The sequence below is a fragment of the Macaca thibetana genome, chromosome 16 (genome assembly GCF_024542745.1).
Source record: "Macaca thibetana thibetana isolate TM-01 chromosome 16, ASM2454274v1, whole genome shotgun sequence".
Taxonomy (NCBI): Eukaryota; Metazoa; Chordata; class Mammalia; order Primates; family Cercopithecidae; genus Macaca; species Macaca thibetana.
The window spans coordinates 63,118,425-63,133,687 of NC_065593.1; the positions used below are offsets into that span (position 1 = coordinate 63,118,425).

General features: G+C 50.2%; 3 protein-coding genes, 2 long non-coding RNA genes and 2 other non-coding genes across 11 annotated transcripts in view; 3 read left to right on the forward strand and 4 right to left on the reverse strand.

Moving 5' to 3' along the window:
* The window catches only part of ST6GALNAC2 (ST6 N-acetylgalactosaminide alpha-2,6-sialyltransferase 2), a 21,183-nt gene extending 13,363 nt beyond the window's left edge, over positions 1–7,820 (forward strand). Inside the window, exons 5-10 of one of the 4 annotated variants that reach the window (XM_050764390.1) lie at positions 117–255; positions 2,242–2,345; positions 4,116–4,199; positions 5,393–5,492; positions 6,653–6,771; positions 6,924–7,820. In XM_050764390.1, coding sequence (XP_050620347.1) covers positions 117–255; positions 2,242–2,345; positions 4,116–4,199; positions 5,393–5,492; positions 6,653–6,771; positions 6,924–6,993 — 616 coding nt within the window. In that variant the 3' untranslated portion in view covers positions 6,994–7,820. Of the gene's footprint in view, positions 1–116; positions 256–2,241; positions 2,346–2,987; positions 3,235–4,115; positions 4,200–5,392; positions 5,493–6,652; positions 6,772–6,923 lie in introns of those variants that run through there. The other 3 variants (XM_050764392.1, XM_050764391.1, XM_050764394.1) reach the window with 3 other exon arrangements.
* LOC126939289 (uncharacterized) overlaps positions 1–15,262 on the reverse strand; it is a 24,450-nt gene extending 9,188 nt beyond the window's left edge. The window contains exons 1-5 of one of the 2 annotated variants that reach the window (XR_007720328.1): positions 15,169–15,262; positions 14,426–14,651; positions 13,982–14,080; positions 11,695–11,809; positions 9,725–10,021 (exon numbers count right to left, since the gene is read on the reverse strand). This is a non-coding gene — a long non-coding RNA (uncharacterized LOC126939289). Of the gene's footprint in view, positions 1–7,852; positions 10,022–11,694; positions 11,810–13,981; positions 14,081–14,425; positions 14,652–15,168 lie in introns of those variants that run through there. The other variant, XR_007720327.1, reaches the window with a different exon arrangement.
* CYGB (cytoglobin) overlaps positions 1–15,263 on the forward strand; it is a 326,406-nt gene that overhangs the window by 280,087 nt on the left and 31,056 nt on the right. The gene's annotated exons all lie outside the window — the stretch shown is intronic.
* LOC126939294 (uncharacterized) lies at positions 253–3,080 on the reverse strand. The gene is made up of 3 exons (XR_007720334.1): positions 2,507–3,080; positions 2,105–2,328; positions 253–1,908 (listed from the first exon to the last, which is right to left on the reverse strand). It is a non-coding gene; the product is annotated as an uncharacterized LOC126939294 (long non-coding RNA).
* Positions 3,205–4,120, forward strand: LOC126939238 (uncharacterized). The gene has a single exon (XM_050764424.1). It carries the CDS (start codon positions 3,261–3,263, stop codon positions 4,113–4,115), a length of 855 nt encoding a protein of 284 aa, XP_050620381.1. The 5' UTR covers positions 3,205–3,260; the 3' UTR covers positions 4,116–4,120.
* Positions 11,387–11,458, reverse strand: LOC126940030 (small nucleolar RNA R38). Its single transcript, XR_007720555.1, has one exon. It is a non-coding gene; the product is annotated as a small nucleolar RNA R38 (small nucleolar RNA).
* On the reverse strand, positions 14,157–14,234 carry LOC126940029 (small nucleolar RNA R38). Its single transcript, XR_007720554.1, has one exon. It is a non-coding gene; the product is annotated as a small nucleolar RNA R38 (small nucleolar RNA).

Here is a 15,263-nt window from a genome sequence, read left to right on the forward strand (position 1 = left end):
CAGAAGGAGTGGTCGTACAGAGGCTGGGGGGACAGGCCAGGCAGAGCCGTGGAGATGGAAGCAGAAGAGACGGCCTGGTGTAACCACAGACACTGACAGGCTTCTGTGCCGACCAGACTCAATGGAGCTGTGATCAAAGGCTTCGAGCGCGATGTGGGCACCAAGACTTCCTTCTATGGTTTCACTGTGAACACGATGAAGAATTCCCTTGTCTCCTACTGGAACCTGGGCTTCACCTCCGTGCCACAAGGACAGGTGAGGCCTCTGGCAGGCATGCCATTATAGTTAACAATGGCATCATTGTTCCTGGAGTCCCCTCAGTGGGGGGCCACGGGGCTCACACACCCTGGTCCAGTGGGTGCAGAGGGTGTGCTAGGACTCTGGATACACAAGATGGCCACTGAAGATGAAGGGGGATCTGGTCCCGGACTCCCTGCGGATTCAGGCGGCACAGGACTCCTCTGCAGCATGGGACATGAATGGCTAGCATTTACCGAATGCTTACGACTTGCCAGGAACTTTACAGAGACCGTGCAACCCATGGTTTCACTGGTGAGGGAATAAAAGCCTGGCACCTTTCATTCAGTGAGTCAGCGGTAGGGTCAGGATTTGAACCCAGAGTACCCCCCACCTTGAGAGTTGGCATTCTTTGGGGAGCTCAGCCTGTCCTAGCGATTCCCAGGGGAAGGGGATTTATGGAGTTCCTCCTCTGTTCCTAGCATGTTACAGGGCACACACACGGTCACCACAGCAACCCTCAGTGGGACCCTTGTCCCCATTTCCAGATGACAAAGCAGAGACGCTGAGAGGTTCAGGAACGTGTCCAAGGTCACCCAGCTGGAACCATCTAGATCTAGGCCCCTCTGACCCGAGCCCTGGCGTTGTTTCCATTTCCCCACATTGGCCCCTGGAAGAATGTGGTGTGGCCTCTCGAAATCTCACAATAGCCCTGTATAGGAAACTGAGGGTCAGAGACACTGAGGGACATGCACCAGGTGGCAGCCAGTGCGTGGGAGCCAGCATCTGGCCCTACCTGCTGGCCTCCAGGTTCCTCCACCCACACCCAGGGGCCGTAACTCAAAGCTTCCCTCCTCAGGTGCTGTGGGTGCCACATGCAGGGTTAGGGGGATCCTAGGAAAAGGGAATCTGCAGTGCTGAAGGAAGCTGAGCTGGGTTTCTAGAAGCTTCTTCCCCTGACCAGGGGCTTAAGGAGTGTCCTACCATAGTGTCTACGCCATACTGAGTCCTCACACTAGAACCTCTCTTCTGTGAAGTGGAACAAAATGGAGCAGCTTTAGACTTTTTGTTTTTGTTTTTGCTTTGAGACGGAGTCTCCCTCTGTCACCCAGGCTGGAGTGCAATGGTATGATCTCAGCTCACTGCAACCTCTGGCTCCTGGGTTCAAGTGATTCTCCTGCCTCAGCCTCTCAACAAGCTGAGATTACAGGCACGCACCACCATGCCTGGCTAATTTTTATATTTTTAGTGGAGACAGGGTTTCACCATGTTGGCCAGGCTGGTCTTGAACTCCTGACCTCACATGATCTGTCCGCCTCGGCCTCCCCAAATTGTTGGGATCATAGGTGTGAGCCACCGTGCCCGGCCTCAGTTTTGGTGTAGCCACAGTACACATATGAGTTATCTATTACTGTGTAACAGATGACCTCAAAACTTGGTGACTTTAAACAACAAACATCTTGTGGTTTCAATGGGTCAGGAATTTGGGGGGAGCTTAGTGAAAGGTTTTGGCTCAGGTGACGGAGATGATGGGCTGCATCGTCTGAGAGACCCAAAAGCTTGACTGGGGCTGACATCAAGGCGGCGTCTCACAGGCCCTTGCCACTTGGGGCCCCCTGTAGGCTGAGTGTCCTCACGACATGGCAGCTAACTTCATCCAGAGTGAGTGATCTGAGAACGTAAAGGAAGCCACAGCACCTTTTATGACCTAGTCTGTAAGCCACGCACCATCACTTTCCTTTTTATCAGAAAAGGCCTGTGTATGCGTCCCTAAGTCCAGCCCATACTCTAGGGGAAGGCAATTGGGTGCCACCTCCTGAAGGAGCATTAGAGGATTTGCAGGCCTACATTGAAACCAGTACCGTACCTCTGGGTGGGAATGAAAGTTATTTAAGGGAAATTCTCCGGTCGGCTCAGCAGGCAAGGTTGGGTGGAGGGCTGTCCACACGGAGGAGCTAAGCATGGCCTGGTTCCCCTCTGGGCTCATTGTCTCTATTCTGACAGGACCTGCAGTATATCTTCATCCCCTCAGACATCCGCGACTATGTGATGCTGAGATCAGCCATTCTGGGCGTGCCTGTCCCTGAGGGCCTAGATAAAGGGGACAGGTGAGCAGCCAGGCCATGGTGGTGTGGGGCGTGGTGGAGGGGCAGGGGCGCTATGGTTGTCTCCCTTTTGCTCCCAGGGCCCATCATGGGGTAAGAGGAGGTGGGTGAAGGGCAGCAAGAAAAGCCCTAAGAATTCAATCATCCCCAATTATTCACGTAACTCAGCACTGGGAAATTCTACTTTCTGTCCACCCCCGGAAAGCCCAGGTGACCCTCCGGGTTCCCAGTAGCCCTCTGGGGTGGTGGGCTCGGGGCGGGAGAGGCAGCTTTTCTGAATGGGACGAGCAGGTCTGGCTCCTCGGCTTCAGGCTGTGCTCTCCCTGCCCAGCCCGGCTGCCCCCGGCAGCTCCAGGTCACAAACTGGGCAGGGTCTGCCGTCCCACTGAGCACACTGTGCTGGAAGCCAGTTGGGGCCAGTCTGTGCCCCTCCTCCTGGTGGGCATCCGTCCCAGGGTCATGCCTGTGACACAGGAGAGCAGACTCAAGGCCCAGCATCCTGAGAGGCGGAAACAATGGGCCCTTTGTCTTCTCTCCCACCTTCCTGCACAGCAGGCCTGGGTCCAGCTCTCTGGAGCCACCACCTGACCCTCATCTGAACCTCCTCCCGGGGGTTCTGAGATAATTTCTTGTCCCTGAGATCAGGTCCCTAAAAATCAACACCACTGCTGTGGCCCAGACAACCAGCCCTATCTCTGGGGTCTCCCTGAGGACATCTCGTCCACCCCCACAGAGCGGCTTTACAGGTGGTCCTTACGGGTTAAGGGCTCTAAAGCCAGGCCCACCCCGCCCCCCGCCCTGGTGATTACCCAACAATTGCTTCCACTGCTGGTCTGAGCTGGGCTTTGTGACACGCTGGGCTTGGGCTCTTGGGGCTGCCTCAGAGACATCGGGTGGACCTAAGCCTCCCCAACACCAATGAGCTCCCCTTCCCACACCCCTAATCCGTCCCCTACCCAGTCTCCCTCCCAGTCCCGTTCCAATAGCATTGTCACCCCTCCAGGCCAGCAGCCTCACGAGAGCTCAGCCCCTTCCCCCACTCGGGGCTCTTCCTCCCGGCCCCCCTCCCACCCTCCCACCCCAAGTGCCTCACAGCCCTCTTCCCGGACTTCCTCCCTGAACCCCAGTCCTCAGGTCCAACACGTGCCCCGCGGGGCCGCCCAACCCCCCACCCCACCCACCTCCAAATCTCCCTCCCAGTCTGGTTTCAAATCCCTCTCTCGAAACCCTTCCCTAACCCCCACTGTGCCCCCCAAGTCCTTCTACAGCCCTGCCCCCTCATCTTCCTATATCGGACCAATTCAGAACATCCCATCCTATATCACCCCATATGTGCCCCGCTTTCTGAAGGAGCCCCCCTTTTTCCAGCCCCCCACAGCACCACTTCCCCAAAACCCATGCTTTGCCTGTCCCTCTCCCTGCCCTGCCCGGAAGCCCCCACCCCCTCCTGACTCGCTCTACTTACCTCTCCTTCCCCCGCCCCCCCACCACCCCCAGTTTCACTGCCCCTTCCCAACTCCCCCCGGTCTGTTCATGCCCCCCTCCTCTCTCTCCTACACCCCACCCGTGGAGGTCCTGGTGAGCGGGAAGCCACATGTGGTCCCCACCGTGCTGCCTGCCACCTTCTACACCCCCTTCTCCCGCTACTACTCCCAGCCCCGCTCCTACCGCTCAGGGTACCGCGGCTACTCTGGCACCCTGACCCTCCCCTCCATCTCCCCCTTGCAATACGACGGCTCTGGGCGCTCTGTCCACTTCTATCATGGGTCCTAGGCCGCACACTTATTTTGGACCAGAAGCTTCTGCCAGTAAATTCAAGCTGCTACATCCGGACCTCATCAGCTACCTGACAAAAAGGTACGGAGTGGGGTGCCTGAAGAACAGCGTCCCTTTCCTTCCCGCTTTTACATACCCACCCTACATCCAGGCAGAGCCCTCCCACGAGCCCCACGCACTGACCAATAACCAGAGCTCCAATGTCCCGAGTGCTGTGTGCGAAGCACTGTCACTTCATTTACTGTTTTATTTAGCACCTTGATAGAGGGAGTGTGATATATGTCAGTCCCCAGGAAATGGACAGGAAACTCAGGATAACTCAAGGTGTATTTACTAGGAACTGTTCACAAAGGCAGACTGGGAATTGGGGGCCATAACGTGCACAGCAGCACCGGGGCTGTCAGCAGCAGGCCATCAGAATCTTCAGGCCCAAACACACCGACACAAGGTGCGGGGAGGGACCCAGGCAACAGCCTCCACCCCTCCCCTCCCTTCCCTCCCTCCTGCCAGGAGTTCTCAATATGGATGTGCATATGGCCCTCGTCCAGGGTTGTTGAAAGGGTGGTGGGGGCAAGTGCCATCAGTGGGCAGAGGCCAGGGATGCTGCTGAACGTCCCCGTTTAGCAACAAAGAAGCACCTGGCCCCAAACATCAACAGCACTGAGACCGAGAAACCCTGCTGTGGACCAGAGGCTCGAATCCCAGGGCAGGGAGCTGTTGGAGAGGGGTGAGTGAATCTAGGGAGGTAAATGAAGCCCCTCCAACTAGTTCCATGCTACAGAGGAAGACAGGCTCAGAGAAGTCAGGTGATCGGCCTGGCACAGCTTGATGTCAACTCAGGCCTGAGGGCAGAGCCGGTGGTCACACCCCGGCCTCACTCTTGGACTGTGTGGGTCCAGTCACAGGGTCTGAGCTCCCTGTCCCTCACACGGGATTTCTACTTAATCAATATGTGGGGTAGAGAGAAACCGCAGTCTCAGGCTAAATTAACAGGCCACCTATGCCCTTGGCAGTGTGGTTACTTAGTAGCTTGGGGTGAAAACAGGCTGTTGCCGAAAGGGGGAAGGATTTCACCTGTGGTTCCTCTTTCTCACCCCCCACCTTACCTAAGGTCTCAAAGATCTTTGCATTTAGTCCGCTTGGACCAAATAAAGAACTGATAGGAGTAAAAGGCCCTGAGTTTTTGAAGTTTTCCCACCTATCTGAATGTGTAGTTGTGAAGTGTGATGATACAACCATCAAGCTAGTGAGCTGAAACGTCTTTTTGCTTCCAGGTTCTTGAAATCAAAGTTGATTAACACCAATTTTGGAGACCTATATATGCCTAGTACCGGGGCTCTCATGCTGCTGACAGCTTTGCATACTTGTGACCAGGTAAGAGGCCTTCTCTTCCAGAAGCCCATGCCGGCAGAACATAGAACAGAACCCTGCAGGATCCCCTGATACCCCTTACCCTCGGACCTGGGACTCTTGGCCTCTGTTCACGGAATCCCCAGCTCCAATAGTGCTGCCGGTGCTGCCCACTTCCTTGCCCACCACCCAGGGCCCTTTGAAGGGCAGGCAGGTCCTGGACCAGCCTTGCCTTGGCTCCTGACATCTTCCCCAGGCTTCCTTCTTTCGCTCTTCTCCAAGGCAGCCACTCAATATGGTATTTAAGGCTCAAATCATCAAACTGCCCTTGTGAAAGCCAATCTCCTCAACACACTGGGCTGAATAAGGACATTCGTTTATGGGGACATCCCAGAGCGGGGGTGGGGCAGTAGGTTTAGCCTCCCACACACAAACACACAAATACTTGGAAAGCACCTAAGAGTCATTCCTGATGGGATGTGGCCCATGTGAACCTCGTGGAGGCAGGGGCCAAGCAGCAGCTTTCAAGGAGAGGCCATGGCCCATGTTAAGCTGCTACGGAGAGCTGGAGGCCAAACGCCACTCCATGTCTCAGGCCTGTATCTTTTCCCTCTTTTTTTTTTTTTTTGAGACGGAGTCTCGCTCTGTCACCCAGGCTGGAGTACAGTGGCCGGATCTCAGCTCACTGCAAGCTCCGCCTCCCGGGTTTACGCCATTCTCCGGCCTCAGCCTCCTGAGTAACTGGGACTACAGGCGCCCGCCACCTCGCCCGGCTAGTTTTTTGTATTTCTTAATAGAGACGGGGTTTCACCGTGTTAGCCAGGATGGTCTCGATCTCCTGACCTCGTGATCCGCCCGTCTCGGCCTCCCAAAGTGCTGGGATTACAGGCTTGAGCCACCACGCCCGGCTCTTTTTTCTTTTTTGAGACAGGGTCTCAACTCTGTTGCTCAGGCTTAAGTGCAGTGGTGTGATGATCCCCAAGTAGCTGGGATCACAGGCAGGTACCGCCACGTCCGGCTCATTTTTTTTTTTTTTTTTTAACTTTTTGTAGAGACGGGGTCTCACCATGTTCCCCAGGCTGGTCTCAAACTTCCAAGCTCAAGTGATCCTCCCACCTCAGCTTCCCAGCATTGGGATTACAGGCATGAGCCACCATACCGGGCCTTTTCCTATTTTAATGCAGGAGTGTCTTGACTGCAGTTCCCAATTAGGATGGGGAGAGAGTAGTAATGGGCTTTTGCATCCACCCTCCAGTTCCAAACCCAGCTCTGGCAATCACCAGCTATGCGACGTGGGGACACAGTGAGTCACCCCTGAATCCATCTCGCCACTTGCTAAGTGGGAATAAGCCCTAGACCATTATCCTCACCTCAGCAGGGGGACACCTTTCTAAACTTATGTCACTTCACACTAGATGCTCAACAAATACTAATCCAATGACTATCCTTGCCCAGGTCAGTGCCTATGGATTCATCACAAGCAACTACTGGAAATTTTCCGACCACTATTTCGAAAGAAAAATGAAGCCATTGATATTCTATGCAAACCACGATCTGTCCCTGGAAGCTGCCCTGTGGAGAGACCTACACAACGCTGGCATCCTTCGGCTGTACCAGCGCTGATCCCAAGGCACTGAACCCTTTGCTTCTTCAAGACTTGCGGCCCTGATCCTCTCAAGTGGCCAAAAGCTTTTTTCTTAACTTTTCAATCTTCACCTTCCTTTCTTTCCAACAGAGGGCACTGGGGTGAATTCACGACTATCATCGAGGTCTGTTCAATCCAGGACACCCCAGCTTGTCCTTGGCTCATCCAAGAAAACTCCTCTATGCATCTAAAACAACACATCTCAATCTTGGCCAAGGGAAAATGGACTGCTTTGCTGGATTTGCACTGAGCAACTTTAGGAAATGTCGGTGGAGTGTTCACCAAGATCAAACAGCAGTACAGGTGAAAGGCAAACACACAAGCTCCAGCCCAAATCCTCCTGGTGGCGCATCCTACCCCAGAGGCTAAAGTGATTCAAGGACTCCAGGACACCTCTTAAGAGCCTTTCTAAGAACATGATAGGCTTACTTCTGCTCCATAATAAAGTGGGAGAAAAAAGAATGTAACTTAAGACTAGATAACTGTGTACGTGATGGACCATTTTCTTTTTTTTGGCTGGGTCGAGAAATCATATAAAATGCAGGGTGTTCAGCATGGAGATCACTCTCAGAACACTGGGAGGGTCTGGCACTCGATGGGGGTTAGTTGCTTGGCAGCCTGCCTGCCACTGAGGGAAGTCCCATTAGAGACGTATCCCCACCTTGTCACCAACAGGATGATGTTACCAGGTACTAAACCCTCATCCTTGTATCTTGGCTTCGGTAAATTTGAACTTAGCTGACGGTAGTTTCCTAATTTTATTTTAAGTGGCTTTAAAGAAGTCTCATCCAAGTTATCACACAGCACTTAACCCAGCCCTGGGATTTACTGTCTTGATGAGTAAATGGCTCTGCACAGTCTGAGATGCTTCAGTGTGCAAGGCAGCAGCAGGGGGAAGGTCTTCACAGGGACAGCTGGCAAGAGACTTCCCGAGGCACATCAATCATGTTGGTCAATTTAGGGCACGGTCTGGTTCTGTAGCTTTGAAAGGCTGATTCTATTAGCACACTTTACAAGAGGGATGGGGATTAACTCAGTCACCAGAAACGAAATACCCCTTCAGAAATTCAGAGACCTCTGATGAACAGAACAGACGTTTGGGCTTTAATTGCTAAAGCAGCTACCTACTTGGGGAAACCATGGCATTCTGCTGCCTGGACAGCAGGAATTAAGATTTCAGAGTTGCTGGCACCAGAACAGAGCCTCTCAGCTCGCTTCACCTTGGCAACCTTAAACAGTGCCTCTTTGGTCTCCATGATAGCAGTATGTTCCTTTGGATAGAATACTTAGTTTGGAAAGAATGTAGTCAAATGTGGGATATGTAAGCACCCCTCAACGGTCACAATCCATCCTAGTATCTTATATAGTGATTTTTTTTTTTTTAATTTATTGGACTTATGGTTCCTTGTGGCTGGGAAGGCCTCACGATCACGGCGGAAGGTGAAAGCCACGTCTCACATGGCAGCAGATAAGAGGAAAAAAAGGTAGTGATCTTTTAGCAAAAAACCTGAGACTGGTAGTGGGCTTGGAGCCAGAGGATCACTTGAGTCCAGGAGTTCGAGACCAGCCAGGGTAACAAACTGAGACCCCCAACTTTAAAATTAAAAAACAAAAGAAAAAATAGCTGGGTGTGGTGGCTCACACCTATAATCCTAGCACCTGGGGAGGCCAAGGCGGGTGGATTGCCTGAGCTCAGAAGTTCGAGACCAACCTGGGCAACATGGTTGAAACCCTGTCTCTACTAAAACATAAAAAATTAGCCAGGTGTGGTGCCATGCACCTGTAGTCTCAGTTACTCCGGAGGCTGAGGCACAAGAATTGCTTGAACCTGGGAGGTAGAGGTTGCAGAGATTATGCCACTGCACTCTCAGCCTGGGCGACAGAGCAAGACTGTCTCAAAAACAAAAAACAAACAAAAAAAATTTGTCTCAAAAAAATGAAAAAAATTTAAATTTAAATTAAAAAAAAAAAAAAAAGGTTGGGCGTGGTGGCTCATGCCTGTAATCTCAGCACTTTGGGAGGCTGAGGCAGGCAGATCACGAGGTCAGGAGATAGAGACCATCCTGGCCAACATGGTGAAATCCCGTGTCTACTAAAGAAGGTACGCGCCTGTAGTCTCAGCACTCACGAGGCTGAGCCAAGAGAATTGCTTGAACCTGAGAGGCGGAGGCTGCAGTGAGCTGAGATTACACCACTGCACTCCAGCCTGGTGACAGAGTGGAACTCCGTTTCAAAAAATAAATAAAATAAACTAAAATAAAAAAGAGCAAAAATATAAAATGTAAAAAAAAAAAAAAAAAAAAAAAAAAAGGAAAAAGGAACCTGATAGCCTTGGTGAGTCAACACTGGATATCTTCTGACCATTATTTGAAACAAAAAAGGAAACCACTGATATTCTATGCAAAGACCTGTTCCTGGAAGCCACTCTGTGGAGACACCAGGAGAACTTTTCTCAGTCCTTCATTGATTTGAAGTAAAAGTGCTAAAGCAATGTTTGTGGGTGGCAACCCATTAGCAGATCACAAAATCAATGTAGTGGGTAACTGAAAAAGAGAAAACACAAGATGGTATCCTGTGTAACTGGGGTTAAGCGTTACTCTCTGAAACTCACGGCATCGGTTTCCTCTTAGGCTCTTCCAACACAGTACAATCACGTTCATTTCAGTTTACAATCCTTGCAGTCCCATCGAATTGTGAGATTATACCCAGGTCATCCACAGTGGAGGTCTGAAAATGTTCTTAGTTGTACTCTAATTTCACTAACTGCCAAAAGCTTTTCCAGAATAATCTCAGTCACTTCATTCCTTTAAAGATGAAGCCCGAAGAAGGCATGGCGATTACTTTAGAGGAACAATTAGCAGCAGAGGCAGGGCTGTGCTGATCCCATCTGGCATGGCTAGTAGCTAACCTATAAAACAGGAGAATAATTTGAAGTAACAGCCAAGGAGGTGACTCAAAACTGAATGCTATGTAACAACTAATTTGGGAGAAAAAGGCAGTCAGTCTAAGAGCACTCATTCTCACCACCAGCAGGCATGTGTGCGTTGGGGGAGCATAACGGGGCACTATCACATCATTTTGGTGCAGGCTGGTGGGGATCCAGGATGACTCATTTTAAGGAGACAGTACCTCTGAGGGAGCAGTTGCTGGTAAGAGGCCAGTAAACAACTCTGGATATAAACATTTCAAGTCAAATCTTATGGTTTATTTGAGTTCTGTAGCCAAGTCCACTCAGCAGACAATAACCACTTGATAAGCTGCCCTTTTCACTGTTTTACTTGCAGGCTGTAAACTACTGGGGCCAGTTTTTAGGCTCATTAAATCTAACCCAGAATACAGCTTCTTTGGTGTCCAGCAAAAACACAACCTTAAATACAAAGAGTTTGCACACACCTCCCATTTCAACAGAAAAGAAAGGCAATCTGTGTGCACTTCAAGCCTGGCATTCAAATGGGAACAAAGCCGGGCACCCCACCCTCCAGCACCACTTGGCTTCTTTCTTGCTCACACACCAGTCCTGACATTCAGACAGGATCTAAGCTACAAACTCAGGAGACCTCCCTGGCGTCCTTAACAAAGCACATAGAAACCAAACAGCAGTGGTTTCCCCTAAATGTCAGGACCCTGGAGCAGAGGCAAGGTCAGAGTCCTCAAGCATGCTCACTGCCACAAGCTGGCATACATCCTACATTCCACTCTGTTTCTAAGAGCACATTCATTTTCTTGAAATAAGTAACAAACACTTTCATTCCACAATAAGGGCATAAATCAAATCCTGGCTACTTGGCCGGGCGCGGTGGCTCAAGCCTGTAATCCCAGCACTTTGGGAGGCCGAGGCGGGCGGATCACAAGGTCAGGAGATCGAGACCACAGTGAAACCCCGTCTCTACTAAAAATACAAAAAAAAAAAAAAATTAGCCGGGCGCGGTGGCGGGCGCCTGTAGTCCCAGCTACTCAGGAGGCTGAGGCAGGAGAATGGCGGGAACCCGGGAGGCGGAGCTTGCAGTGAGCCGAGATCGCGCCACTGCACTCCAGCCTGGGCAACAGCGTGAGACTCCGTCTCAAAAAAAAAAAAAAAAAAAAAATCCTGGCTACTTGTGCATTTCCGCCACCTCATACAGCCTGTACCCTCAGAGCCATAATCAAGGGACTAGAGAAAGCAGGGCAACCACACACTTGCTTTTCACGTTTTAGAGGAATGATGCTCTAGACTGGGCTCTCAGCAGGATATGCTGAGGGGAAAAAAGGGGGGAAAAAACATGGAGCCAAACCCTTAAGCCTCAGAATAGATGATTTCCCTCAGTCCAGATTTTCAGACAGGGATAACTAACCATCATAGGCTTGTGGGACTTCTTAGGGATATGAAAGATGTAAAAACAAAGCTTACAAACAGGAAAGCAGTCATTTCACTTGTTTCTAGCAAAGCAGTTCAGTTTTGTCTCTTATTGCGGATACCTAGCAACAAAACGCCACCAAAGTCTCCCTGCCCCTTGGCATCCATTGCTTTAAGTCCAGAGCAGGGGAAGCAAAAAAGATTACCACTCCCCCAAACCAAGCCTGTTTACCAGTTCGTCTACTTACATGCATTAAAGACATGGCAATTTGGGTCCGGGTCCAGGTCCCGGTTCAGGGCAGCTGCCACAATGTGGCTACTAGAGGATCCTTTTCCGGCCTCGGAAACTGATGCTCACTGCACCTGGGAAGAAGAGAAATTAAGAAAAAAAACTACTTAAGAAGATACACGCAGAGTAACTCGCAAGCAGCTTAAAATTTCTGTAAGGCAAACTTGGGAAACTGAGATTCAGATATTCAAAGTCCACACTGAAAGGCCTTTCTTTGCCTTCAGACAGGGATAACTTGACATCATCATGGACTCAGCTCCCCTCAACCTGCTGGCCCATGGCACTAACAGCCACAGCACATGCAAACTATTTTTTAATCAAATTGTTCACTTCCCTCACGCAAACTCTGCAGAGCAAGCATGTGACTTTCAGTTTTGTTTTGTTGTTTTTCTTGAAACAGTTTCACTCTTGTTGCCCAGGCTGGAGTGCAATGACCCAATCTCAGTTCACTGCAACCTCCACCTCCTGGGTTCAAGTGATTCTCCTGCCTCAGCCTCCCAAGTAAGCTGGGATTATAAGCATGCGCCACCACGCCAGGCCAATTTTGTATTTTTAGTAGAGATGGGGTTTCTCCATGTTGGTCAGGCTGGTCTTGAACGCCCGACCTCAGGTGATCGACTTGCCTCGGCCTCCCAAAGTGCTGGGATTACAAGTGTCAGCCACCGCACCCTCCAGGCTTTCAGTTTTTTAAGACAGAGGATTAGAGGTTTGCCCAAGAGCTACTTAAAAATAGCCAGCACTACAATCTCACTATAATAAAATCCTTGCACTAAAAACAGATCAGATCATCTAATTCAAGCTTGTCTAACCCACAGCCTGCATGTGGCTCAGGACGGCTTTGAATGCAGCCCAACACAAATTTGTAAACTTTCTTACAACATCATGAGATTTTTTTTTAGCCCATCAGCCATCATTAGTGTTAGTATATTTTATGTGTGGCCCAAGACAATTCTTCCAATGTGGCACAGGGAAGCCAAAAGATGACACCCCTGATCTAGTTACTACCCATTTGCTCTTGGACTGGCCACATGATTCCCAGACTCCACCCCAGAGCCATTCTCACCCATGCCTGGAGCTGAGGCCCAGGAATGTGTATATTTTAACACTTTGTAGGTGGTTCTGATGTAATAGTCAGGTTTTGAAATCACTAACCCTGTTTCACAGATGAAGAAATAAGACTCTGGTGAGAAAACAGGCTGAGACTAAAGCCCAGATCTAGTTAGCCTAATGTGTGGTATACAGGAGTTTCTCAACCTCAGCTCTACTGACATACTGGGTGGATCAATTATTCCTCATGCAGGCTGTCGTGTGCATTGTAGGATATCTATTTATTTATTTACAGTTTCGCTCTTGTCACCCAGACTGGAGTACAATGGTGCGATCTCAGCTCACTGCAAATTCTGCCTCCTAGGTTCAAGAGATTCTCCTGCCTTAGTCTCCTGAGTAGCTGGGATTATAGGTGCCCACCACCACACCCAGCTAATTTTTGTATTTTTAGTAGAGACAATGTTTCACCATGTTTGCCAGGCTGGTCTCGAACTCCTGACCTCAGGTAATCCACCCACCTCGGCGTCCCAAAGTGCTGGAATTACAGGCATGAGATAAATATCCAGGCCCGGCCAGGATATTTATTAATAGCAGCATTCACCGGAGGCCAGGAACACCATCCCTCCCCAGTTGAGAACTGCCAGTCTAACTCAGTAACTGCTTGTATAACTTTGGGCAAGAGAACTCTCTAAGCCTCACTTTTACTTACTTAACAGCAGAGTGGGGGAAAAAATTTACCTCACGTGGGGTTGATATTAGAAATACTATTTATGGCCAGGCGCGGTGGCTCACGCCTGTAATCCCAGCACTTTGTGAGGCTGAGGCAGGCAGATCACCTGAGGTCGGGAGTTCGAGACCAGCCTGACCAACATGGAGAAATTCCCCAGCTACTTGGGAGGCTGAGGCAGGAGACTAGCTTGAACCCGGGAGGCAGAGGTTACTCTGAGTCAGGATTGCACCATCGCACTCCAGCCTGGGCAACAAGAGCAAAACTCTATTTCAAAACAAACAAACAAACAAACAAAAAATACTCTTTGTGAGAGTGCTTGGCAAGGACCCTAGCAAAAGGAATTCCATACTACTTCCATTATCTGGGCAAACATAACCCTGGAAGACCAACACATCCCCAAAACTAACAAACCAATACTTAAAGGGGACCATAAGCATACTCAAGTCTATGAAAGAATTTAAAATCTCACCATTTAAAGAAACTTCATCATGAAGATCCTTACACTCAACACCTTAAGGTGATGGGTTTTCACATGACTGTTTCCAAGGCCACAGCCAACACCTTTAATCTAAAAGAGAAGGATAACAGGCTTCATTCTAACAGAAACCACCTTAAGGTTTATTCTCCAGATCTGTATTAAACGGCTGAGCCTCAGCGAGTCAGACCTCCTCACAAAAGATACCATTTCAGACAGGGATAACTTTAGATCATCCTCAGCTCAGACAATAACAAAGATGCCTAAATCCCAGCAATCCAAAATTCATTTGCCACGTCTCTTTCCATCCCTGCATGCCCTAACAAGGATCCACGTTGGTTACAGTGACATCTAGTGGCCCCAAATTACACGGGCACAGACCCTACTCATTTTTATCATTAAAATAATTAGTATTCTGAATTCTGAGTAACTTCTTACCATAGCTGGCTTGTATGTCAACATGTATTCTCACACTTGAACTTCAGAATAAAGCAGGACGTGAATGTATGTGATAGCACCATCTGTGCTTTCTCATTTTTGGTGACCACTCAGGCCTTGCCTGAACCCATTCTTACTCATGTTAGGGCTCCATCCATTACTCTGCTCCTTCAACCTGGAGCTCTGCTTTTCACCGTCTCTGCAGATGCCAAACAAAGAAAGGCCTCTGGGGAAGGAAAAAAGGCTCGTTGTTAAAACTACGGCTTTCCAGAAGAAGTTTACAATCCTATTGATTCCCATCTGTAAAGTTAAATATAAACTACCGATCGGGGCCGTCCTCAAGGCACTCCAAGTGGAATCACGTCTTCACACGTTAACACTCCTGATGCTGAATTAAGAACCACCATCGTCAGAGTTTGCCCGTGCGCGGGCACCGAAGACCCCCGGGCGTGCACGCTCAGCACACGCGCGCCGGAGGCGCACGGGGCTGCCCAGGTTGTCAGGCCCCCCTCCCCCGCAGAAGCCGGCCCTATGACGCCTAGGACGGGCTTGAGCTCTCTCCCTTCACGTAACACTTTCTCGCCGTTTGGAAAGCATTTTCTCATCCAGTACTTCTAACCCTCCTAATCACCCTACCAGAGAGAAACGAGCTTATCGTCACCACTTCGTCTCTGAGGAAGGGAGGCCAAGTGTGTTAGTGTCGTGTCAAGGAAGACCCCGTTTTCCCACTCAGGCAGCCTTACCATCATCACTAAAGGCCTGAAGCTGCTCGCCGTGCTCAACACCAACGCCAGTAGCCATGTCTTCCAGCCACGCGGCCGACCTCGAAAAGAACGCG